The sequence below is a fragment of the Anarhichas minor genome, unplaced genomic scaffold (genome assembly GCF_050575085.1).
Source record: "Anarhichas minor isolate MPS153535 unplaced genomic scaffold, ASM5057508v1 ptg000025l, whole genome shotgun sequence".
NCBI lineage: Eukaryota > Metazoa > Chordata > Actinopteri > Perciformes > Anarhichadidae > Anarhichas > Anarhichas minor.
This window is the reverse complement of record NW_027466471.1, coordinates 2,546,269-2,573,760: the sequence shown is the minus strand read 5'-3', so window position 1 is coordinate 2,573,760 and position 27,492 is coordinate 2,546,269. Positions and strand designations below refer to the sequence as shown.

Here is a 27,492-nt window from a genome sequence, read left to right as displayed (position 1 = left end):
TGGAGGTTTGGGGCGAACGGACTGCACAAGCGGTGGAGGTAAGAATTAGCTTAATTCAATCATCGATTATCATACGATTGCAAGGCAAGCCGCGGTGACTCCAGGAAGTCACTGCTCCCAGCCAAGACACAGTGCAGCGCATAACCCCAGTAAAATAACAATTAACAGTTACAGGACACTTTTGTTTTCTCATCTAAACATATTTTTCTAGGCTGGGGCTTTGCTCAAAACCAGTAAGATTTTCTGACTGCTTGTGTTTCTCGCCCCAACAGACTTATTTTAGTGATGTCACCATCTATAAAAGTAATAACTGACAAAATAATGGACAAAAATACAAATATAAGAGCCACCATGACTAATGAATAACCTTTATATACACCCTTGTTGGCCAAATGAAATTTTGCCATCAACATATTTCTCCACCAACAGGAGCTAACACGAGTGCAAACCATCTCGCAATGCAGACAACAGAAAATGGCACGGCAAAATTCATTCTCACAAAATACATGTTGCCATTGCTTTTGACTAGTTTCAGTGGTGCGACACAGCTTAACATACTAGCCTTCTCAATTTTCGGATATTCCCTCCAAGGTCGGCACCGTTGCATGATGTCTTATTGATTGACAGTGCAATTCGAAGTTGAACTCAAAGCCAAAGCACCAGAACTGGAGAGTATTTATTCAGTGAAAGAAGAGCAAAGAACGTCACTGAATGCTTCTCCGTGGAAACGATCTTTTCGCTCCTCTCCCGACTGCGAGAGCTTGATTGACAGGCGGTTCATCCAATCGCCAAGTGTTTTTTGAAAGCGGCGGCCCTTTTCCAAAACACTTTCACAATGACGGCTTATAACACAGAAGAAAGAAAGATTCACAGGCCAGACTGAGATGTGAGAAGACATCTGATGTCACTTTGGCACATTTCTGATGATCCCATTTCCACAGCAGTTTCCTCTAAATGCCATTTAAGTCCACCAAAGTGAAAAAGTCACCAAATGCAGCTTAAAAACATTGAATACAAAATCCTGGTTGATTAGGACTCATGCTGAGTAAGTAGAAGACAATTACCCAATTGTAAATTAATGCCATAAATTATGATGATGAATGGAGCTTTGCTGGAGCTGAAATCAAGTCCATGTCATTTTTGCACAGATGGTTGACTTTAAGCGAAAGTCCCCCTCTCCTAACCACATGCACTCAGTCTGGACTTCCTTCACCGTGATGTCTCAGTTTTTAGTATATACTCAGTGTCTGTCAAGACGATTATTCATGATGGGTTACTCATGTTCTCATGGAATCTTGGCAGGTTTGGAAGCACAAATAGAATCACGATGAAGCCCTTTCATCGGTCGTCGATACAGCTTCATAACTGCAGTGGAAATGGCCGCCATCTGAAGAGGAACGCTGGCTCACAATGTAGATATCTGCAAACAGAAGAAGGGATGCACATAATCAAAGTCTGACGGCCAGGTCCGCATTCGGAGTATTGTGGTTTGGCAGAATTGCAGATAAGTGATGTTTGCACGCACCAGTTTAATAAAGCACAGAAGAAACCTTGTGTGTTCCACACGTGTGTGTGTGTGTGTGTGTGTGTGTGTGTGTGTGTGTGTACAAATACATTTCTCATCAATCCTCTGCTAAAGGAGCAACACATATTGTGCAACACAAGAGATTTCCTCCGTTTCTTTTATTTATTCTATAGTCATGCTATGAATCGGGGTATTGCCACAAAAAACTTCCCATTTTCCACTCCAAATTCTTACTTGAACAACATATGAGCACACGGACTGAGCAAAAGTACATCCTCAAATCAAGTATGAAAGCGTTTCGCCGCTAACTTTCAGCATCGTGACATTCTGAAGCCTACAATGAGATGTGGGCAAGGAGTGGGACTCTCGGACTCTCCGTGGGCCAGATAAGCATTGACTCTGCCCCCTGCCGAGCGGTAATGCTGCCTCCACAGCACGACGTATGAGTTATGTGAGAGGTATTTTGGCCTCGGTCTTCAAGCGCACAGAAGCAGAAGCACCATGAAGCTGAAGAAACTGCAGTGTGTTTTCTTCTTCTCGCTTCTCTCCTCGCTTTTTCTTCTCCTCCTCGCCTGCAACCAAATGTCACAAATTGCCTGCATTAGTCACGGCGAGGGCCGTGCATCCAGGCAAGTCATCATAGGCAGCCGAGCACTGTGGCTCACCGGCTTGTGAAAACTCCCTTTGAAGAGTATGTGATGCTCCTTAATTATCAGAACTAGCTGGACAGAAAAACGTGAGGCATTTGGTGAAGCTGAATGTTTTTAAATGCGAACAAAACCAAGGCTTTCTCTTGACAACTTTTTATATGTGCTTATTATTCTAAACCTACAGCAAGACAAAAAAAAAGTTGACTGAAAGCGTTGATTTATTTTTTTCCTGGCTGAGATTTTTCAGAAATGTGTATGTAACTATATTTATACCTTGCAGTGTTTATGTGGAGGCAACACAGAGACAGAGTTCATGTGAAGCACTACACACAATAATACCAACTATAATTTATTTTATTATCAAGGTCAATTATGATTATATAGTATAGGACAATGGTTCTTTTTTAAATGAGCACTCCATCAATGCCCTGTATGTCTGTGGAGCCAATATCATATCATTTGATCCCACTACCAAATATTAATATGGGTCAAGCTACGAAACACTCAATCCTACATTAAACTGCCATGTTAAAACTCTCCACAACCAAGCCCAGATAAGCCCCTGATGACATCACAAGGGGTTCTTTTCCTCAGACTTAAAGGGTAACTTTGGTATTTTAGGACCCTATTTTTCCATGTTTTTGTGTCTGAGTGAGTCAATATTTTTTTTAACTGGCCCAGTATTGAGGCAGAGCACCGCAGTCGCAAAATGGGCTGCGATGTAATCACTCGGGGCACCGTCAGGGTTCTCCAACCCCAATTACAGAAAGGTTTGCTGTTTTTACCAGCTATAATGAATATTCTATACTAACAATGTATCAAATTAGAATGTAAAAACAATGTGACAATATGAATGGTGCCTCTGGGAGTGATGAACCCAGAATCGGCAGCTCCTCTCGGCTCCATAGTGAGTTTCAGCTCATTGATTGGCTGTGGGCCGAACAGATAAGGAACTCTTTTGTTTCACTCTCACTGCTCTCGTAGTGTCATTATCAGACACAGCAGGCAACTGTACACTACCTGCTCATCAGCAAACAGCAGACAGACACCGTCAGAGACCAGCTGGTGAACACAGCGGAGCATTTAGCTGCTAGAGGGACGGATACATTTCCCTCAGCCGGTAGAGAGATCAAAAACACAGCGAAAAGAGAGCGAATATGGGATTAACGTTCATCAGGTGTCCAGCAACACGACTCCACATGATTGATGGTGTTGCTACGTAACCGCTGGATGTGTATAAGCAATTGTTTGGTGATGATATGACATTGGAAAAGGTTCAAACGCCATGCAACCCGACAAGCACTTTGTTTTAAACGTAGTGATGCCATTAGGAGAGCTCAAAGGTCAATTAGCTTGAGGGAAGAGCGACAGGAGGAACGCTCTGAAAACGAAATAAGTCATTAGTCAAAGGAAAGTTCCCCAGATTGAAGTTTCAACACATTTAAATGTTAAGCATCATACCGTTTGAGACAAGCCTGTTGCCAATCAGCCACAATGTAGCAATTATGGGTTTTCCATGACAACCCCTCTTCCAAAGCTGCTGGTGGAAAGTCAAGTCAAGTCAAGTACACATCTCTTCATTATGAAGCTCAGGATACTCGAGAGAAAACAAAATGTCACTGAGTGAAACAATGTCATACAGTACTAGAATATAACTCTGCTGGTGTTACCCGACATGAAGCAGGCAAGCTTGTTATTTCTACATTTTAGCATCCGCCATGTGCACGCACCTCGTCGGTCTGCGGCTGACGTCGCCGTGCTCTAAAGCAGGACCAGTGTTTCAGCCAGCGCCCGCTGATGACAGATGCTTTAATGACACACATGTTCGTTCTGCGTGGGCCCAAAATGCCTTTTTATGGCAACGCATGCACAGATACATGCGAGATTGCGACTTTAAACACGAGTGAATAAAGACGGATCGCCGGTCTTTGGGAGCACTCCGTCCTCCCAGAGGCCCGAAAGTCCAAATATTTAGCCGTTCTATTGTTAGTTACACTCTGTTAAAGCACAGAGTTTGGGAGAGGGAACATGGTCGCGATAACAGTGACATCCACACCTAACTAATCATATCTGCTTTTGTTTGCAGAAGCTTTTTTTTTCATTTCTTTGCCGTACAGTCACATGGAAAGTAAAATGCAAACCTCAACGCTCGCAGCGTTTTCTTTGTCTCACAGAGGTTTTGGCTTGTCGCTGTCGCGCTGATGGTTTTCAGCAGGCCTATTGCTCCTGACAGGAGGCTTCCTCATGCATGTGAGCAAAGCCAGGTCTAGCCTGGAGGGGGAAAAAACAAACCGTAGCAACCATCTATGTACAAACTGTTGTTGGATGCCATCAGCCCATAAAGCTGTCTGTGTGTCATTGCCAAAAAAACACAGCCACCCTAAACCATCAGCATTTATTTGAAATGTTACCGGAGGTGTCGTCTTTAAAGTGCTTTGGGGAATCAGCTGGCCTTCTTCTCTGCACACATCACCCCTTTGGCATACAGATCTCTACGTGGAGGTATCAGTCAATAGGTCGTCTCACCAATGAGCAATCTAAGCATTTCATGTTGTTGATTATAGCTCAATAATGATTCAGAGCAATTTTCTGACACTTCGACTTTTCATGCCTGACCCTTTTTGTCAACCAGCAAACTTTTGATTACGGTGCCATCTGTCACCATCCACCCATGCTGCATAATGCATTTAACATTCCGCACGCTGTTGCAGAGTGTTTTTTCTTCTTCTCCCAGGAAGAAGCGGAGGAAGACGAAGGTGAGCGGCGTTCCTCTGCGGTACGCGGAGACAGCTGCAGAACACATTCATTTGCTGAATAACCTCAGCAAAGCTATTACTCTAAACGCATCCACGCTTCAAATCAAATTAAGTGCCGTGTGTTTTTTCTGCTGCTCCGCGAGAACTCTTACCAACACAATGGAATGCAAATTGCTCTTCATTTAAATAGAGGGAATTCACACCTTCGGCTGGGAGGAGATGGACACCCGGGGCTCAGCAAATTGACTCTAGCCTGTGTAGCGTGGAGGCCGGATAAGGAAGTGCTTCTCCAACGTTTGCATGGCCAACGAGCACAAACAGATCTGTATTAGATCACCAACCCCCGCTAAAAAGATAAGATAATGTGCACAACATCTCCTCAAGACAACTGTTTATTGTCAGATAAGACTTGGCTCCGAGCTTCAAAACTTTATCGCAAAGTAAAAACAAATCAATTTGATCTATTACGTTCTCTTGCAGGAACAGTTATTTTAATAAAAAGTAGAAATACTATTTCCTCCTTTTGTTTGTCTCTCTTTCAATATCCACAGGGCCTCACTGTGTTCCTGCAACACATTTTGGGAACAACTGGAAAGAAATGAAGCCCATGACCCACTTTGAGACTTTAATGTGTTATCATTATCCAAGCATCACATTCTCTAAAGATAAATACCGTGCAATTAGAAAAACAAACAGAGGGTGTATATGCACTGTAGTAAGTGTAGCACGCTAAATCTAGAGGTATTAGAATCCTCTTCTAAAAAATTTAAATAAAAGTATGTTAGCCGGAAATTACATATTTCATATCACTTCTATTCTTAGATATTGATACTGTTAAAAGTTGTTACTTTTACATCTTATTATATATATATTAAAACAAAAGAGCAAGGTGATACATTAAATATGCAACTTGAGAAAAGAGTTCAAATCTTTTTTTCGAAGATAAAAAAAATTCTCCTTAACTTTTGTTAAACAAGTTCTGTGACTCAATAACGAGAACACAGAGGGGGGGGGGGGGGGGGGGGGGGGGGCACTAACTGAGGCTTCTCATTATCATCATTAATCAAATTAGCCTTAATTAACTGGAGTGAACTTCCTTCGTCTTCACCAGAGACTCACGTTGTTCCCTGCACCACACTTTGGGACTGGGCACTTTTATTCTGTGCACTTTACATGAGAACTAATGTATAAACCGCAATCCCAGGTGCCATTGTGTGCGTGTCTATATGTGTGCCTCCATTTACCATTCTGATTTTTCTCTTTTCTGTGTTTGGTTTTTGACAAAAGAAGTAGAAGCAGGGGAGTAAAAAGGACGGGTAGGGAGGCTCCTGGAGAGTTTTTTTTACACACTGTGTAATTAAGCGTTTTGACTGACAGCAGAGTGCCAAAAGGCGCAGACGCATTCCGATTGGCTGGAGCGGAACTTTACAATCCGCTCTTGTCTCCAACCTCCGCACAGGCAAGAGCGCTGTACCTCCCCGAACTCTCGCAGGGAGCCAGACGCACCAGAGGAGCGCGACGGTGGCTGCAACCAGAAGGAGAGTGCGTGTGGACTTCACCCAAACCAGAAAACTCAACACGCTTTACGCGCGTCGATCAGCAGAGCTCAGCCTCTTTTTCCCCCCCAACTTTGTTTCTACTCTAAATTTGTTCATGAAGTAAGTGTTGTCCGAGCCGCGCTGAGTTGCATTCATTTGATTGCTGCTGCTGCTTTTGCTGCAAAACCAAAAACCAAAAAAACCACAAAACAAACCATGAGGTCTGCCTCTGAATCGTTCTGGAGGATGATCCGACTGGCCGCGACAGTGGCGCTCGTGTCGGCGTGCAGAGCGTCAGAGTACGAGTACCTCAGCTGGAAGTCGGACGTGTACACCGGCGGGCGCAGCTACGGCAAGGCTCCCCAGTGCGTGGACATCCCGGAGGACCTGCGGCTCTGTCACAACGTGGGCTACCACCAGATGCTGCTGCCCAACCTGCTGGAGCACGAGACCATGGCGGAGGTGAAGCAGCAGGCCAGCAGCTGGGTGCCCCTGGTGCACAAGAACTGCCACCCGGGCACGCAGCTCCTCCTCTGCTCGCTCTTCGCGCCCGTGTGCCTGGAGCGGCCCACCTACCCGTGCCGCTGGCTGTGCGAGGCCGTGCGGGACGGCTGCATCCCCATCATGGAGGCATTCGGCTTCCCCTGGCCGGAGATGCTCGCGTGCGACAAGTTTCCCCAAGGCGACTTGTGCATCGCCATGAACCAGCCCAATTCGACCGAGGCCACCAAGCCGACAGGTAATCCACACTTGACAAGTGTTAATTATTACCCCACTATCAAGCAACATGCAAAAAACACCCATCGCATACATGTTACCAGAGTTGAGTTGGGACATATGCGGGTTTTAATGCCTGGCTCAAGAGCACGTTAGTGGTAGCTGATGGAGGGGGGGGGGGGGGGGGGTATTTTTGGTCAGAAGCCGTCTTTTCTGTACTTTGGGTTAAAAAAAGAAAAGAAAAGTGGTGGTAGTCTAACTGGTATGGGCATAATTGTTTTTACTATGACTGCAACTAATTGTTTGATTCATAATGGATTCAACTGCTGCCGCTCAGACTTTGTTGCCATGAATTGATTCATTTTTTGGGGTTTATAAAATCCCAGAAAATAGTGACAAATAAACCGCCACAAGTTGCCTACGCCAGGGCTGTAACCGGGTTTTAAAAAGGTCATGAGCAAGTTTTCCTGACACATAATACTCCCCTCTCCAGAAAATGACCAGACACTAAATTGAGATTTTGGTGTTTTGATGTTTTCGATAATGTTTTGTGTAAATTTTATTTCCCTACATCGAGGTCTAAATTACATTTCAAAGCCTGCTCCACACTGCCACGAGTTCAAAGTGGCCTCAAAGTAGTCACATTTAGATATATTATATCGCCTAAAACAGAGAGAAGCAGCACATTCTCACTTTCAAAAAGACAATGGGAGCAGCAAGCATGCAGCATTTCTTGCTTGATAAATGACTCTAACAATTCATCAGTTAAAAAAAATTACTACCGATTACTTAGCCGTCAATTGGTCACAATGCGGCCATTTGTGATTCCTTAATATAACCAAAGATTGACCATCTAAGCTCAGAGTGACTACCTCACTGAGAAAACAAACAGCCACCACTTTGGCCCTCTGTAAAAGCCGACACCCGAGCACTTAAATGGGCCTGAGAATGTTGTTACAGGGCTGAAGGTGTGCTTGCAGATGCAAATCCCAACACAAACAAACCGCATACAACCTTTTAGGGGGGAAATCAGCTGTGACACCCTGGATTTGATCTCACTTTAACAATGCCCCCCCTCCCCCCCACACACTGCTCCTTATAGAAAGTCTCATGCGGTTACATTTTCTTTTTCTATCTCTAAACTGCCAAACTCCGGCTTCCTTGTGAACGTGAAGTTGCTCGCTATCGACTTGGAGTCATATATTGAAAAAGCTCTAACAGATGGTAGTGATTTATTCCAAGGTGTTTGTTGAGCTGGAGTACAATGCTGGGAGGAAGTCCAGCAGCGAATACCTACATCCAATAATTCCCATTTTCTACCGCAGCATCACTGTTAAAACTGCCGAAAGATGGAAAAGCATAATTCGAAAAACACAGTGTCCAAACAATACGTGTTAAAATCCAGTCTGGAGGCCATCACTAATGGCTCCTTGGCTGCAGATTCCTGAAATCTGTTGGCACTGTGTGTGCGTGTGTGTGTGTGTGTTGGTATGAAACAGAGTCAGACACTTCGTGCAGCATCAGTAAAGGAGGGGGGGGGGGGGGAATGCTGTTCCAGCACAAACCCAATGGGCCGAGCTGACAAATACCAGAGAAACCCCCGAAGAAATGAAGAAGAGCAACATGTCTGGGGAAGATAAAGCTCGGGCTGATTCCGAATAGTTTTGGTTTGAAGCTTTGGTTTGCTGTCCCTTCTTATCACCTAAGTGAGGTGGACACCAGCAGGAAAGGAAAAGTACAACCACCTTATTCACTTTCACCATGAAACAGACGGGCGATTTCCATCACCAACGGAGTCAGCTTACTTATATTTCAGTCCTAAGCTGTGAATACATCACCTGAGGACATGTTGGCTGAAGAAGTGGGCCATAAATGGGGGGACTGTGGATCTTCCAGCGTTTCACACAGCGCTCACTGTATCTGTAGAGTGAACACGAATGCAGAGGGGGGGTGGGGGAGTGTTACTGACTGACATGGTGGTATGGACGGACAGAGGCCCGTTTTTCTGGAAAAGAGGGACCACACAGAGCGCCACGCTCTGCAGACATGACCTGCTATCATTCGTCGTCAGCGCAGGTGATGAATAAAGCCGGAGTTACTCCGGAGGGTCTCAGGATGTCACTTCTTTTGCCATCAATACTCTCCCCGGAAAGCAATGATATCTGATGTTGATTGCTGTTGATGAAGTCGAAACCAAAGCAGCGTAATCTTCTCAGTCATGCCCCTTAATGATTGTTAATAGAGGTCAGCTAAGAGTGCTCACCACGGTGATAATTGATTTAAAGGGGAGCTAGGCTGAAATGGGCCGAGGGACCCTGTGACTCTGTAAACAGTGTCTGTTTTCATAAGCTCTTCACACCTGGGTGTAAGTTTCACAAGCTTTCGTTAAACACATGTAATGGACAACTGGCAGCCCCCCCCCCCACCAGCACCCCCACTCAGTCGAGCCAGGTCCACGCTGTGACATTGAAATGCATTCGGTTTCAATTAGATGAATTAGGATGCAGCGTCCACGTTGGTTTGGAAAGTGAACTCAGCTGTTTGGCATGGAGCGACCATTTGCGATAGTAGAAAAAAGAAGTGAAAATCGTGTTGGTAAGATATTCGCAGATATGCCTCTAGACTGAATTACTTTTTTGGCAAAAACTAATTTTGGCTTTGTCTTCAGTTGTTTTGGGCTTTGGGCCAGCTATTATTACCTTTCTTTTTTTTGAATTTCAGAACATTCCTTCAAGCTTGGATTGAATATCATTACCATTTATTCCTTCCACATTTGGAATCCTTCTTTTGTGCATTTAAGGTACATACATCGCCGTTGAGCTTCATGGACAGCTCCATTAGGAGAGTGAGTGAGGATGAGTGTTTACTGCAGCTCTTGGTTACAGCTGGCTATAAAAGCTGGACATTCCTCACTAAGGTCAGGTCATCAGAGCCTACGAAGCCCAAGAGACCAGACACTAGATAGGATCTCTGCGTGCAGAGAGGTTAGGTGTGTGTGCAGAAATTTAAGATTGAAATGTAAGGGGAAATGTGGGTACGATTTTTAAGGATTTAGTTTAGCTCCCCATCATTTCAAATGAGAAATTAGTGTTTTCTCTCCTTTCTGATTCTCTCTTTGTTCTTTTAACCACATGCCAAGATGGTGGCGATGTGAATAATGCCATGTGAATGATCCATTGCTGCTATCACTGCAACTCACATTTGATATTTTGCCTCTTTTCCGCTGATGTCCCACAGGTTTCTCTCCCGTCTGCCCTCCGTGTGACAACGAAATGAAAACAGACGCCATGCTTGATCACATGTGTGCCAGCGAGTTCGGTGAGCGCCCTCTCAACACCCAACGCAACATTGCGCTTACCCAACATGCAAATGCACACACCCCACTCTGCTGCACCGTGACATGTATCACAGCGCTCCATGAAGTCAGAAGAGCAGCATGAGATTGAATCAGTTGTATCTTCCATCTTCAAGCTTTAAAACAGTCCATAAATCCCTGACAAAGTATGTAAAGATGCATTTTATTCCCATAAGTGCACCCAGTTTTTGACCATACTTTGCAACTTCCACCCCAGTGGACTCTATAGAACTTCTTGCATGCCAGCAATGTTCTTTGGTTGGATTAATGAAGATGTGTTTATGTTAAGGTTACATGTGAGGTATTATCTCTTGGTGAAATGTCTGCTTTGGTAGAGGATGATGTTCTGTGAGTAATGAATTGGGGTCATTAAAGTTTGATGTGGCAGGTCCTCGCAGTAGTAAAGTGGGATATTTGTTCCGCATTCAGGACAGGCTGTTGTTCCAGAATACCTTCTGCACATGGGGGCATTAAATGTCTTCTGAAATGAAGGAATTAATGATAGACCAGACTCCTTTTAGAAGAACAGTTATTTTACTGGGTAGAACACACAAGTTGCTGATCTACCAATGTGGACATGTCTTCTACTCATGTGATGGTCGCTCTCAAAATTCACTGCATGTCATGTTGCCCCTTCAGTAAGCTAGGCAATTGTTGTAGTCTTTGCTAACGCAAAAGGGAGAAATCTCTCTGTGCTAAACAAACAATGACGCATAACTATCTGAGAAGTAATGTGTGGAATCATTTTGAATTCAACGGCATGGATGAAAAAATCTGATTAAAGTAAAGCTGCCATTGTAAAGTGGGACTGCCTTACAGTAACGTTAGCTTGACACTCAGGAGGCACCGCAAATATCACAGATTTTAAAAAGTCTGTATTTCAACAACACAATTAATTGTGAGGGGGTTTTCATGGCCGCTAGAGGCCATGAAATGAATGACGTAGAAGAACACGTCTGGTCAAGCCAAGGAATATTTGAAAATGTAAGAGTTATAAGAGATAACCTTCGTGAAAATATTAATTTCAATGGGGCATCTGCAGTACAACTGGATTGGAAACCAGACAGAAAACAACGTTAACAATCCAGGAAAGACGGAACATCTTTAGCTGATGGGGGGGGGGGGGGGGGGCACTTGATTTAGTTGTGGAAATCTTTGCATGAGAAACCCAGTACAAAAGTCTTGACTTCAATTAAAAACACAGACATCAACGAAATCGCAGTTAGGATGACTTCCAGGAATGATATGCGCATGATGCATACAAGATGCAAGATGTTAGGCTTTCGTTTTTTATTCCCTGGCTGGACCAAAACTTGTGGCAGCTTGAATTCCAGGTGCCGTTCTGAGCAAACATAGACTGGATGCACATTGGAAACAGACTTTCGACGACGTTCTCAGGAAAAGTTAAAAGTTGCATTTGTTTAACGAATTGCCTCGCTGTTTATGCTGCGGTGATGGGGCTCGCCTTTTTTTTCAGTCTGAGTCTTGGTTTGTCAAGAGGAGAGTGGCAAATAATGGGCTTGTTTCATCTGGGATGAAGACAGATGTTGTTTTGCTTGCTTGTCATAAGCTCCCTAACCAGCTGACATGTGAGGATACACAGACAGATTTAGTACCAGGCGGAGGATGAGACACTGTGCGGCTTACGTTGCAGGTTTGAACCCACAAGGGGCCAGCCTCCTCTGGAATGCAACAAGCGTCGCTGTGATTTCAGCGTGGTGTAGGAGTTGATTACAGTGGGTAAACATCTAATGCACAGAGATAGCATCACTGGTTATATCACCAGCTAGGCTAAAGGATTTGTTTGTTGCTTTTTCCAGTCGGCCAATTGAGTTCAGTTTTATATAAATATATCTGACAGCAGCTGAAGCCAAACATGAGTAAATGTTTTGTCTTGAGGAAAAAGAAAATATGCAGATGGAAAAACAACAACTCCCAAGCTTTAATCACGATGTGTTTTATCCCTCCAACGAAAGATTAGACCAGCATTGTGATTGCATCCTGCTACTTTTGACTTTACTGAAAGTGGACGAACACGGTAAGTAGCAGCAGTTTTAGGAGCACACATACCAGTTTTTGGTTGTTGTTTATAGATATGATGGATAGATTTCTTGTTCTTCTCCATGGAACACGGGGATGAAAAAACCATAGAGAGGCTCGAGGAAGGAATCTGTAAATTGCACCGAAGTCTTAATTAATCTGCATGGACCAATCATGTGTAAAATATCCCCCACCCTGGCAGTGAATTAGCATTTTTCTACACTGAAAAACTCACTTACTGGAAGTTGCGAAAGGTCTGTTCTCAGTTACGGTAACAGTTAAGTGTGAAATAGTTTCTTTTTGATAATACCCTTTCTATTATTTGACGCCCTGCATAATTGCTTCCCATCAATTGCTCCAGCGCATTGGACTTTTCCTGGCGTTTTTTACCCCGATACAAGAGGAGAATACCGCGGCAAGACAGCTTTCTGACATAAGGTGGTTGAACGTGACATCGTTCTGGCAGAGGAGGAAAGGTTCTTGTAAGTTAGAGGAGTTATTTCAGAGTTGCCGTAACAAGGATCAGGTTTTCAGCCCAACACTTTTCTTCAGCCTGATGTATCTCCTTCTAACACACAAGCACACACACACACACACATGCCTAAATGCACACATCCCATTTTGAGCGGCAGTCAGCTGGTAACAGATTTACAGCTCATCCCACTCAACACTTTGTTCCCACCGCAATTTATCTCTGTGCTTAAGGTTTTATGGTGCCTCATTGTCCCAAAAAACTCCAGTGCCCTTCAATTAAATCTCTCCTCTGCCTCGGACAGCTCACTTTGTTGTCGTTGCCAAATTGCTCCTTTCCTTTGCTAATGCTGTAAACAACAGGGCAGCCCAGCACTGATCACCTCAGATTATCAGATTACTTGAGTTTCCATTATTGTGAATGGGGAGCAGTACACACCCTCCTGCTGGGTTTATGACTCCCTGGGAGCTGGAGGTCCCGTCTGTGCCTCTGAACCGGCAGAGGAAATCAGGTCGAGGGTCAGGGAAGTCCTCCGAACCAAACAACCATTGTAACATTGCATTACTTGAGATTTTTAAAAGCATAAATGATTTACAGTCGTACATAAATACCTAAACCTGGTTTTATAATAAGTGAAATTAGCCATTACAATTTTGTAGTCTATTCAAAATAAGGTTTCGGAAAGATCATTGTTCGGGTTAAAATATCCATGGAAGTGCCGTTACTGAAGTACAAAAGCTACGTGACAAAAACACCAACATTGATTTCTCGTTTCACACGGGGAACAACCAGCGGCCTCCTGGCTGAACGATCGCTGTTTCTTGGTCCCGCCCGGTGTGTGACTCAGCAGTCGTTATGCATCCTCGTTCAAGATTACGTGGACAAGATACGTAGAAATTGTCTGGGATATCTACGAATTATGGCGCATTATTTTTCGTAGCTTTTGCTAGGAATGCTGGGTGAGACCAGCCTGCAGTCGGTTCACCAAAGTCCACGGCAACTTTTCATTGGCCTTTTGAGCTGGTAGCAGTCTATGAGCAGGGAAATAGTTGTTTGCTTAATTGCACACTGGAATTATGTGTCGATTTCGCCAGTTTCGCCGACTGTTAGCAAAGGACAGCATTGTTAAAAGTGTTCAATCATTTGGTGTTAACTTCTCACTGTATGCAGTTGCTGAAGCGATTAAGCTCTTAAACAACACAAGGTGCAAAGAAAGTTCATAGCATGAAAGGATTATCGAGGATGGAGGATTTATCAAGATGAAGTCCTTTCAGGGGTGGGCCAGGGTTTCTCTTTTATGACTCACTAATGATGAATGCTGCCCATTTTGATTTCACTGAACACTAAGCCTCCTCACAGAGGCTCATATGAGAGACTAGAGACAGGGGATAAGAGTCTTAATCCCTAGCATGTGCACTCTTAATTCTGGGAAAAACAGGGCCGCTCTTTTTTAACACTTAATCAGCAATGGGACATTCTTGCACAAAAGGAAGAGATGAGACGCTGGGAGCTTTTTTAAAGTGACAATTCAGGTTTAGTCAAGCACAATTCTGTAAAAAGTTAGTCAAGAGGGAATTGGTGTCTGAAACTGTTGTGGAAATTAGACAGAAGTTGAAGTTGTATCCAGATCTTTGCTTGAGTGTGAAAATGATCCATGTTCAATCAGGCTGTTCCTTGTAATGTAGAGGTTACAAGACTTTGTCTCCGGCATGACTCGTGATTTATCCCGACACCAGCTCCATCACTTAGATTGGACATAGCATGCTGCAAGTTTTTTTCCTTCCCGTAGCCGTGTCACAAGGTTGTCCGTGCCGCACACACATCACTATATGTCAGTGGAAAAGGAGAGGACGTACTGCAAGGAGGGGAGGCATATGGAGATTTGGACCACCAAAGTCGGACTCGTGCTCTGTTTCAGAAGGGGAACTGGAGGAATGAGAGATTAGAAGATTAAATAGAGTTTAGTGAACAATCAGGAGTAATATGGTCAATCTGAAAACGAGCCTGAGAGTCAGAGGGAGGGCAAAATCTAGAGGGGTGCACTGGCTTACTGCTATACATTATTTTCATTAAATAAAAACTAATTTAAGGTATTTACAAACTGGGGCGTGACAAATAACAACATGAAAACTCGTAAAAAAGTCACACCGGCAGCGATGCAAATTTGGTTGCGATGCAAATTTACGACAGTTGCAGCAATTTTTCAGTAAAGGTTGAATAGATTCATGCAGGCAGAGGACCAACTAATGGGATCCTATTGACCCAGAGTAGCATCTAACAGTCTCTCTGAGTGAAACTGTTGTATAGCCTAAGCTACTGTAAGCTATTTCAACCAGTTTTGGATTAGAATTCCGTCTGGTAAACAGTGTTATTGCGTTGGGCTTTTATTGTGAAAGGTGAGAACGAAAGGAGTTGATGTGGTATGCACGAAAGGAGTAATCAAAGTTTGATTTCTTGGTTTGGCGCAAGGAGCCTCCATGTTGCTGTACAATACTGTGTACATTTTGAGGTGATCGGTTGATCAGAAGAAATGATGTTGCTTCTTTTGCTGTATGATATTCTTGTTCTGTGTGAAAGTACTCCTTTTTAAAAGATGTAATGATTTACGAATCATTAATCACATGAAAAAAAACAATGTGTAAAGACTACAAGTATAGGAGACATTCTATCTTCCTTCATTAGACAGATCTGCATATTTATGAAAACACAGAAAATGTAAGTGGCAGAGCGTAAGCATGACTCAGTTAGACGTTTTTATGGTATTATTTAAACCCGTTCTCATTCCCAACTCGTCACATGTCGACTCTTTGTCAGGATCCCTTGGCGTCACTACTTAGTTAGATTTAAAGTTAAATTGCGCTCAATCTGAAGGAATAGGCTGTGTGTCGAAATTAAGAGGTGCCTGCTCAAACCATTTATTGTTAAGAATAGGGAAAGTACATTGTAAAGGAAAGAAAAGGCAGTAAATGAAATATTCCAGTGGAGGTGGATATTTTACTAAACCAGTATACCTTTACAGAATCACACTTGTATACTTGTCCCCGAAAAGAAGGTGCTGATACCCTTTATTGTGTTTCCTTTTGCTAGGGTGACACTTTGTACTCATAAAATATTAACTAGCAGTCTTTAGAGGCAACGGTGTGATAAGACCACACATTCTGTACAATAACTCATCCACCTTTAAGCACGATGTAACTGTTTATTTTTACTTTTCTCCAACGCAGCTTTCAAGACCAAGATCAAGGAGGTGACGCGAGAAAACATGGACCGCAAGGTGACCCTGCAGAAGAGGAAAAAGATGTTGAAAGAGGGCAACCTGAAGAAGAAGGACATGAAGACGCTGGTGTTGTACCTGAAGAACGGTGCGGACTGCCCCTGCCAGCAGCTGGACAACCTGGGGAACCATTATCTAATCATGGGCCGCAGAGTGGATAAGCAGTACCTCCTCACAGGCATCCACAAGTGGGACAAGTCCAGCAAAGAGTTCAAAAAGGCCATCAAGAAACTCAAGACCTACAAATGCCCCGCCTTTGAGAATGTCTTCAAATAAAATGACCCCCACACTTTCGGTCGCATCTCATCCTACATATGAACTTGCACAAGCATTAAAAATCCCAAACTTTGCTTTCTATTTTCCTGTTTGTATATCCATCTATCTTTGTATATTTACAGATGTTTGAATGCCCATTCTTACGTATTAGTTGATTGTGGTGTGTGATGACACCACAAAAAAGGGTTGGGTTTCTTTTTCTTTCTTCCTCTTAAGAAAAGTTCATCGTAGTAAAAGCCCTTCCTCACTGAAATCATTTTCACTATATGTAGATACTTTGTACACTTTCATTCAACAGGTCAGTGGATTTTGCTTAAAGGGATGGTTGGACAATTTTGAATATACACTTTTGCTTTATTGCTGAGAGCTCAAAGAGAGGATTGATACCGCTCTCATGACCGTAGCATACATCTGAAGCTAGAATCAGCAGGCTGTTAGCTTAGCCTAGCATAAGGACAAGAAGCAGGGGTAAACAATAGTAAAAACTCACACATTCAACAGCTTTTTCTACAGATTTTACAAATTCAATAATGTGTTCATCAGTGAGCTTTTGGACAGAGCCAGGCTCGTCTGAATGCTAACATAAGCTAACCATCTGCTGGCTCTAGCTTCATATTTAGCCGACAGGCATAAATCCTCTCATCAGCAAAAATATTCAGCTATTCTTTTACATCTCTCTCATTGTGATAATGTAATAGTAAATCATAAAAGCAGTGATTAGTCGACAGAATTGGCAGTTGCAGGTACACACTGTGGGCTACAGAGCAGCTCCACACAGAGTTCCTGTTGAGTAACTTATTGACTGCTTGACGAGAGGGCGCCGCCTTCTGATTGTTTTGTCAAACTAAAGACTGCAATATTTTTGATAATTCCTTTTTCATTTCTTTGTTTCATTGTTACATTTCTTTGTATTACTTGGAATATCTTAAGAGAATAACCACCAGTCTGCATCATGAATTAGCATTAACATTTCTTGTTGCGCGCTGTCGGCACTGCAGTAATCAGTATTCATTGGTAATAGAAAATGTCTCGTAGTCATACATGCTAGAACATAATTTTCAAAGTGCAAATATTGTCAACTCTTTTTTTCTCGTTTGTTTTTTGCTCAACTGTTGCTGGTCTTTTTTTAGCACTATTTTGTTTCAAATTTGAATGTCAGCAGTGCATTGCTGCCTATTACATGTACATACACATTTTACATAAATATGGAAAAGTGAATGGTGTCTCTTATGTTATTTAATCTTTGCTCACAGATTTGTATAGTCATGGCAATGTTGGTTGGTTGGTATAGGTCCACCACTTCGGTCCAATGAAATACTTCACCACTAACTAGAGGATGGATTCTCATGACATTTGTTACAGACATTTGCTCCTAGAAGATGTACCAAATGACGTGGGTGATCCCATGACTTTACCCTGTCGCATAAGCATCAGGTCAAAAATGATGCAACACTTTTAATGAAAAAATTATTTTCTTTTTGTAATCCTATTGTTGCTGTTTTGTGTAAAATCAATTAGTGAGAGGAAATCTCACCACGGTCCCCTATAGAATAAAATAAAATACAGCACGTATATAAAAGCATACAAGCCACATTAAAGTATGTGAGTTACTTCTACACCTTTGGCATCTTAAAACCCTCTTTGCAAAGACCTCTTTTATTACCGTAAACCATCAGTTCGGTCTTGTGCGTGCAATGCTCTTAAAACATTGCCAAAACAGCCAGCTTCTGCTATGACAATAATGTCAAACAGGGAGCACTCTTTTCTCAGCTCAGCCAAAGTAACACTTTAACGCTTTTTGGAAAGATAAAGTATGGCGTTGCCAGATCTCCACGCTGAAGGAGCTCTCATGTTCGCATGTTTTTCTAACCCCCCCCCGTCCCATCTCTCTGACGGGTTCATTGTGGTTTCACAGGCTGTTGCTGCCTCGGTATGTGGTGTGTAAATGCTAATCCCGAGATATACATCATTAACAGCTCATGCCGATAGTGAACTCCAATGCTTTCTTAACCAATTGGCAGCGCTGACCAAATTAAAAGATTTGTTTTCACAAAGTCTGTGCTGACGGATATGGTTTCCATGCTCAACAGGCACAACTTTCCCTCTTCCATTTCATTCCGTTCATGAACAGTAACATGCAAATGACAGAGGCAGCTTGTATTTTTCCCATAGATTTGAGTAACCCGATGATAAAGGTTTTAATGTAGAAACTTTTACGAGCTGAAATCCATCATGTCAGTGCAACAAGCGTAATCAACAAAACATGAAACCATTCTGTCAATAAAAGGGCTTGTTAAAAACCAGGAAGTATCAAACGGACCGACGTTTTGCCCCATCTGGTTCCAGTAATGGCTTTGGTATTGGAAAATATATCTCAGATGTGGACTTAGCTTTCTAATCATTACTTAAGCTGCCTTCAAACAAGGCCCAGAAAAACCAGGGACCAACATCCAGCTTTGACCTATTAGGAGATGATCTGCACAAAACGTCCTGTTGGATTCGTTGTCTCAACAAAACCTTCCAATTGACAAAGCTCATGAAGTACTATTTTGATTGTTTCTGCGTCAGACGCTAGGAAAGTATCCAATTACTTGTCCAACATTAATAGCACACACTTGATTTCAGTCTGTGTGGTAACATGCTACTAAGTTGACAAACTGAAAAGTCGGGATTGGATAGAGAAAGAAAGACAAAAGCTGATGCTGATGCATATTTAATCTTCACTTCACTGTCTCCACCGCGGCCTCTCTGATCTGCTGTTTGCTGACTTCTGTGTGTGTGTGTGTGTGTGTGTGTGTGTGTGTGTGTGTGTGTGTGTGTGTGTGTGTAGTTGGTGGAGCTCAGCCCCGACACAGAGAAGAGGAGATACTTTAAAAAGTTGAATAATTTAGCACCAATGCCTGTTTTGGGTTTTGGTCCTTCCCAACTGGGTACTTGTTTTCCGCTGCAGATGGTACCCGTCGATTCTTAGCTAATAATGGAAATTACTGAGCCTTTTTTTTTTCACAGTATTTGTGAACCTCTTTGAAATATTACATCTTCAGTAGGAACCAATGGATCTGAATGGCACAGGCCGGGTACAGAAAGTACTGATGAAAGGACAGATGAACTTTGGCATTTTCATGTAATTTTTTTGACAGTAAGTATTATAATTTAAAAGTGTGGAGGTAATATTTTGTTCACACTATTCACAAGTGTGAAACCTTTTTGTGTACAGTTTCAGAAGTACTTCCTACTAAACACTTTACCACCCTAACATTTCAGAAAAGTGCTTCTCAAAGACCTCTGAGATCACCGTGAAGGCAGTCTGTGACTAACAACTCCATTCCAGAGAAGGCTCTACTTACCTCTCTTTCTCCCCTCTGCATTTTAAAGGCACATCTGGAGAACTTTTGGACACCACTGTCTATTTAAGATGCAACTTCACTTCCTCACATTATTAACAGGAGGAAACAATAAAGTGTTATGAAGACTTATAGTGCAATATTGGCAGTAAATAAGCCGTAACGTGACTTTATTTTTTATTTCTCCTCACCAGGACCAAATGTTTGGTTTTATGGATCTCTGAACCATGGATAAGGCTCGAGGTTTTAAAAATTGAGGCACTTCTCTGTTATTATGTATATGCTTTCAAAGCTGCTGCCCTTGGGCCCGACTGCTATAAAAGTGTCCTTGTATTCAACGGTATAGTATTCCCTATTTTATGGGGCACCACCAGTAGCCAGCAACTTAAAAGATCATTTAGAAGGATTTTGTGTCGACAGCTCAGTCATCTATAATATGCGTCATCATAAAGCGGGAGCAAATATACAAATCACATTTTAAATGCAACATGAACATGATTTCATGTAGTTCCATACTCTTTGACACAGTTTGGACTGGATATTGAAATGTCTAAGATACAACACCAGCAAGCTTCTCCAGTGTGTGACATTTACAAAGTCTTCTAAATACAGGAATGTTTTTGGCTCTATTAACTGACCCTGAGCTACAGCGCAAACCATTAATGTCTCCGGCTTGTCTGCAGGACACGGTAAGAGGGATGAGTCAGCACGCTGCGTAAGGGACCGGGCTCCTCTGGAATTCTGGGATCGCAGTCAAACGGGTAGATTAGTCATATTAATCTTCTGGCTGTTAACCGCCCAGAACCTCAGGCTGTTTGCCTCTCACTAGTGCAGCTCGCAGCGTGCGATTAAGACTATATCAACCATTCAGAGGGGGGGACAGAGAAACAATTTTACAGTTTTATTTTTCAGTCCACAAGTGAGCAGGGGGAGGGGTGGGGATGGACTACACATGTGGACGGCGGACATATGTCTTTGAATAATAGCCATTAGTTTTAAGAGGGTGATGTCATCGTTGCTGTTCCAGTAACTATATTCCTGCAGTCCTGGATCGGATCCCTGAAATGACTCCTGCATTGCTTGATCCTTATTCTTCACTGAGGAAGGTGAGGAAATATTTGCCGCAAACATACATTGGTGTATTTCCTGAGCCTGATAATGTCAAATTATAATCAAATCTGGCTTTTGTTGCATTAGAGATTGGTCTATAGGAGGAGGGGGGGAAATCAAGTCTCCTAGCAGCGGTGGTAGATGTTTTGATTCACTCCGATTTTAATTCATAGATTTCAGCAAGCAGTTAAACCCTCTTCAGAAACCTGTCACTGAGCCTTATGGACTTGGGTGAGGATGTGAGCAAATCCAAGTCACCGGATAAAGTTGTGTGATGCCAGTGTCAATATGGCCGTTCTGTTTTTGGGAGCACTTCCCCGGCTATCACCAGTGACCGGCCACATGTTGTAAAAACATTTGGTGAGAAAATGAGAATTCATCAGCGGCCATTAAAACCACGAAGACCTGTCAGAAATAATCACAGAGGGTAGTTCAGAATTGCTGTAAAGGAAGCGGCTGGGTCAACTTGGTGACCTGATCTTCAGATGTTTTGTGTGATGGAGGAGACTGTTGGTCATCTTGTAATCTTTCCCCATAAAACCCATAAATTCCCAGAACCTCAGTTTGCTATGTTTCGCAATAAAGATTTAAAACACAGCAAACTATTCGGCAAATTAAACTGCAGGCGAGCTGGGCGAGTTTCGCTGTTTGCAGCAAGGCACATAATCTTCAGCCGCGTCAGCCTTACAGTGCTGTAGTCAGTTCACGAGGACTGAGGGGAGAGCTCCATGGCTCACAATGAGCCAAATCCATCCTGACTGCCTGATTAAAGTTCAGTTGTTGCTCAATAATGCCTCTCCTGCTTCCAAAGCCAAGTGAATTTCATAAATTGTTCCCTTAATAAACCACAAGCATCTGTTACTTAGCAAAGTTATGACCAGGATGTAGGGGAGCGAAAACCCAAACTCCCTTTTACCAGAATTTTAACTGCACACTGGAGTTTATTCATTCCACTGACATGAATCTTCCTTACCATTGCCTTCATACCGTCACGTGATTTCTCACATCAAAAATGAACAATTATGACTCAAATACACCCAATATTCTGTAAAAGTATGAGTATACACTTTGTACTGATGTTGGCAATGCATCATTTGGAAAAAAGTGGTGGAGGGTTGTGTAATCTTACTTTTGCTGGAGGGACAAAGCCTCCATGATAAAACCCATTGTTTGTCCATGCCCGCTGTAACGACACACATCATCCGACACCCTCATCAACAGGACAACAATGTTGTGCCAATCCATGTTGGAGATGCATTTTATATCTAATACATTATACATATTTGACCTGCTGCTGGCGCAAGAGGAAGTCACAGGATCAGAGCATCAGCAAAGTCGCTCCAGGGACCTTTGAGGGGTCCAACGAAAAATGTATCAACACGGTTCAAAAAGTGACACATAAGGTTCAGCCTTCCTCCCCGCCCCAATCATTTTTGTATGGCCCCGAACAAGATATTATGCAAAAACAAATTTCACTCAAATTGCAGCTTTGGAATACAACAGCATACAGACATCTGCTTAATGTCTCTTCCAATCAAAGTATTTTGAAAAATTCATCTACACAGGGTTAGTATTCTATTTGTATCCCATACTAGTTATTGCAGTAACACAATAATGGTTCAACTTGCTGAGGTAACCGTTGCTGTTATGATAGGTCGTTTTGGTTGCAAACTTCCTCCACTGCACAGAAAACCCCACTGACCTGTCTAGGCCTGTCTTTACAAACTCATGCTGTGCCACCAAACTCTGTTCAAATCCACAGAACTTTATTTATATGATTTGTACTATCTATAGAAATTCCAGTGGTTTCCAGAGTTTCCAAAGATGCCAAATAAACCAGGCTGACTTGTGGGATAATGTGTTTAAAATGTGCATAACCCATCTACAATGTTTTCATCTGATATGGTGGTGCAGCCATAACAACATGGAGCTTTAATGAAGAGTTGGAATAAGATCCTTTTAAACCTTAGGGCTATTTTCTGATCCATTCTCCATTCCAGGAGTCATCACACCATAATACCTTGATAAATATATATTTTTATTTTTTATCTACTGAAAGCTTTAGCATTTCCCTCAGACAGAAAATGTGTTTTAAATCTCTCAGTTTGTGTGCAATGAACAGAAGAAGAACTGTGTACTAAACATGAGCAGTGATTACCACCAACTGTCAAACAACAAGACTAAGACTCAACAGCCATGCTAGCGGCTCTGTCAGCTAAATACTGACGTTAGCATACTGACATGCTCACAATGACGACGCTAACCTGCTGATGTTTAGCGGGAACAATGCTTTCCATGTTCGTCATCTTAATTTAACAGCAATAGACACAAAGTACATCTGAGGCTGATGCCAGATGCGATGGCTCGGCAATTTTGACCAGATGATGACGCTAGAATAGATGAAAGGTCGCAGTCGCCAAAGGGGTTACATTACATTACATTACTGTCATTTAGCAGACGCTTTTATCCAAAGCGACTGACAATTCAGATTCTATCACATTCATACACCGTAGGCACAGCTACGGCAGCAATTTTGGGGTTAAGTGTCTTGCTCAAGGACACATCGACATGCGACCAGCGGAGCCAGAGCCGGTGATCGAACCGCCGATCTTCTTATTGAAGGACGGCCCTGCTCTCCACTTAGAGTTTCTCCTGGGGGAGGGGGGGCTTTAATGTGTGAAGCCGAGTTCATGGCGAGCCATTCAACTATTGCTGAGACGTTTCGCTCAAAACCACAAATGTCAACCTCCTGTTGACAACAGTCAACAGGATTCATTGTCTGTTAGGATCCCTGTCTGCTCCTAGTTTGTGCTCCTCTGTTTTGAGGGTTATGGACCAGAGGAGCGGTGCTGGGTGCCGCGATCCCGGATCTTTGACCCGGGGCTCATACGAGACTACCACCGACAGAACCCCGGTAAACCAGGCGGTTCGCCAAGAGGCTCCCGTTAAGGGGGGGGGGGGGGGTACTCTTAGGATCCCTGTCTGCTCCTAGTTTGTGCTCCTCTGTTTTTCCCCCTGTCTGTTTTGTTATTGTGGGCCATGTGCTTATGTTTTGTTTTTGTGTCAGCCTACAGTTTCCACCCCCGAGTTCCGCCCACTTCACGCCTCTCTCCTTAGGCTCAGCTGTGGCTCATTCCAGTGATCGCCGCTGGCTGACTTAAATACCTCGGCGTTTCATCGGCGCGTCATCAGTCCGTCCGGTTACCGGTCTGGTCACGTAAGTCTGAACACCCATTTCAGTGAAGGTCGTTACCTGTTTGTTTTCTGTTCCTTCAGTTTTGAGTGCGGTCGAGTTTCCCTCCTGACTCCGGAGGCTACCTGTCCCGGCCTCGGTTGAGCTTCCCTCCCGACTCTTCTCCCCGAATCCCCAGGAGCACACTAACCATGTCCGCCAGGTTCTGCAACGACTGTTGGAGAATCAGCTCTTCATTAAGGCTGAGAAGTGTGAATTCCACGTCTCCTCTGTGCAGTTCCTGGGCGTCTTCATTGAGGAGGGTCAGGTGAGAAAGGACCCCGAGAAGGTTAAAGCAGTAACGGAATGGCCGGTGCCCGCCTCACGAAAGAAGCTCCAGCAGTTTCTGGGGTTCGCTAACTTCTACAGACGGTTCATCCGGGACTACAGCCGAACGGCAGAACCACTGACGTGACTCACCTCCTCCAAGGTGTTGTTTTCATGGACGAGACACGCCAGTTTGTCGTCGAGGTGGACGCCTCCGACACCGGAGTCGGAGCCATACTGTCTCAGCCGTCAGTTTCCGACTCTAAACTCCATCCTTGTGCTTTCTTCTCCCGTAGACTTTCCCCTGCGGAGAGAAACTACGACGTAGGCAACCGAGAGCTGTTGGCTGTCAAGTTAGCCCTGGAGGAGTGGAGGCACTGGCTGGAGGGATCGGTGCTCCCCTTCATCGTATGGACCGACCACCGTAATCTGGAGTATATCCACACGGCGAGACGCCTCAATTCTCGCCAGGCCCGCTGGGCCTTGTTCTTCGCCCGTTTCAATTTCACCATCACCTATCGGCCCGGCCACAAGAACACCAAGACGGGAGCACTCTCCCGTCAGTTTGCCCCGGAAGAGGGAGACTCTACTCCCGACACCATCCTGCCTGCCTCGTACGTGCTCGGTGCTGTCACCTGGGAGATCGAGAGGGTGGTACGTGAGGCCCAGCACACCCAACCTGACCCCGGAGGGGGCCCTCCGAATCGTCTGTTTGTCCCTCCGTCCGTCCGCTCCCAAGTCCTGCGGTGGGCCCACGACTCCCGTCTCTCTGGTCACCCCGGCATCCGGTGGACTATAGACTGGCTCCGCCGCACCTTTTGGTGGCCGTCCCTCGAAGAGGAGACCCGTACGTATGTGCGGGCCTGCACTACATGCGCCCGGAACAAGGCCTCGCACCGACCCCCCATGGGGTTACTACGTCCACTCCCTGTTCCACAACGTCCGTGGTCCCACATCGCAGTGGATTTCGTAACTGGTCTCTCCCCGTCAAACAGTAACACCTTCATTCTGACTGTGGTAGACCGGTTCTCAAAGGCGGCTCACTTCATTCCTCTGCCCAAGCTTCCATCGGCCCGTGAGACCGCTGACCTACTAGTCCAACACGTCATTAGGCTTCATGGCATTCCTGCGGACATAGTCTCGGACCGTGGCCTGCAGTTCTCATCCCAGTTATGGAAGGCATTCTGTCACACCCTCGGCGCCACAGCCAGTCTCTCCTCGGGATTCCATCCGCAAACTAACGGCCAGACGGAGAGGCTGAACCAGGAGCTCGAGGCCATCCTCAGGTGTGTGACCGCCACTAATCCCTCCTCTTGGAGCCATCACCTCCCGTGGGTTGAGTACGCCCACAATTCCCACACGTCTACTGCCACCAGACTGTCTCCGTTTGAGGCCTCCTTGGGCTATCAGCCTCCCCTGTTCCCTAGCCAGGAGGTCGAGGTGGCAGTCCAAGACAATGCCCGTCATTGTAGACGGGTGTGGAGAGAGACTCGGGTGGCTCTGCTCTGCACGGCAGAGCAAAATAAGAGGGTGGCGGATCGCCGTCGTGTTCCAGCTCCGGCCTACCGTATCGGACAATCGGTTTGGCTTTCGACCAGGGACATCCCCCTGCGCACAGAGTCTAGGAAGCTCTCTCCCAGATATGTCGGCCCCTTTCCCATCATCTCCATCATCAATCCAGTAGCGGTCAAACTGCAGTTGCCTCGCTCCATGAGGATTCACCCGGTGTTCCATGTCTCCCTCCTCAAGCCTGTTGTCTCCAGTCCCCTAAATCCTCCGCCAGAACCCCCTCCACCCCCCCCGACTCTTCGAGGGGGGCCCCGTCTACACAGTCAATCGCCTCCTGGATGTCCGCCGTCGAGGTAGGGGGTTTCAGTACCTGGTGGACTGGGAGGGTTATGGACCAGAGGAGCGGTGCTGGGTGCCGCGATCCCGGATCTTTGACCCGGGGCTCATACGAGACTACCACCGACAGAACCCCGGTAAACCAGGCGGTTCGCCAAGAGGCTCCCGTTAAGGGGGGGGGGGGTACTCTTAGGATCCCTGTCTGCTCCTAGTTTGTGCTCCTCTGTTTTTCCCCCTGTCTGTTTTGTTATTGTGGGCCATGTGCTTATGTTTTGTTTTTGTGTCAGCCTACAGTTTCCACCCCCGAGTTCCGCCCACTTCACGCCTCTCTCCTTAGGCTCAGCTGTGGCTCATTCCAGTGATCGCCGCTGGCTGACTTAAATACCTCGGCGTTTCATCGGCGCGTCATCAGTCCGTCCGGTTACCGGTCTGGTCACGTAAGTCTGAACACCCATTTCAGTGAAGGTCGTTACCTGTTTGTTTTCTGTTCCTTCAGTTTTGAGTGCGGTCGAGTTTCCCTCCCGACTCCGGAGGCTACCTGTCCCGGCCTCGGTTGAGCTTCCCTCCCGACTCTGGTGGAGATTATAGGAGTGACTTTAATTTGCTGGACAGTTAGTCTTTGTTTTTTTTTTGTTCTTTCTGTGACTCCTCCTGCACAGTTAAATAAAGTCTTGGCTGGAGTAAACCTGCTGTGTGCGTGCGTTTGGGTCCACTAACTACACTACCACATAACATTGTCTGGAAACTGTGAACGTCTGTTCCACATTTCATGTCATTCTGTCCAGTAGATATTGAGGCATTTCACAGTGAAAACGCTGACCTGCTGGTGGCGCTAGAGGATCACCAAAGTTATGTATGAATGTTTGTCAATGCAACCCATCTGTTACTTTTTGAGATATAAGTGGTTGACGGATGGCTAAAAAACATCGTCTCTATGGAAAACTAAGAAAAAAAGACATGACAGCGTTCAAAAGTCGATTCAACAAATCAAACATCCCTTGATTTGACGTCTTTGATTATTTCCAACAGCCTCCTGGAAAATGAACAGTGGATCCATCGAGCCGGCAGTTATTGAAGGGTAGTTACTCATT

The 27,492-nt window shown here is 44.5% G+C and overlaps 1 protein-coding gene across 1 annotated transcript; it reads left to right on the top strand.

Annotated features, from left to right (window-relative positions):
• Positions 1-6,685: 6,685 nt before the first annotated feature.
• On the top strand, positions 6,686-16,603 carry LOC142957654 (secreted frizzled-related protein 1-like). The gene is made up of 3 exons (XM_076099608.1): positions 6,686-7,208; positions 10,424-10,504; positions 16,278-16,603. Exons 1-3 carry the CDS (start codon positions 6,686-6,688, stop codon positions 16,601-16,603), a joined length of 930 nt encoding a protein of 309 aa, XP_075955723.1.
• Positions 16,604-27,492: the final 10,889 nt, after the last annotated feature.

Coding starts and splice junctions, on each gene's coding strand:
- LOC142957654 (XM_076099608.1), top strand. CDS start 6,686: ATGAGGTCTGCCTCTGAATCGTTCTGGAGGATGATCCGACTGGCCGCG. Junction 7,209..10,423: donor CGAGGCCACCAAGCCGACAG/GTAATCCACACT, acceptor GATGTCCCACAG/GTTTCTCTCCCGTCTGCCCT. Junction 10,505..16,277: donor CATGTGTGCCAGCGAGTTCG/GTGAGCGCCCTC, acceptor TCTCCAACGCAG/CTTTCAAGACCAAGATCAAG.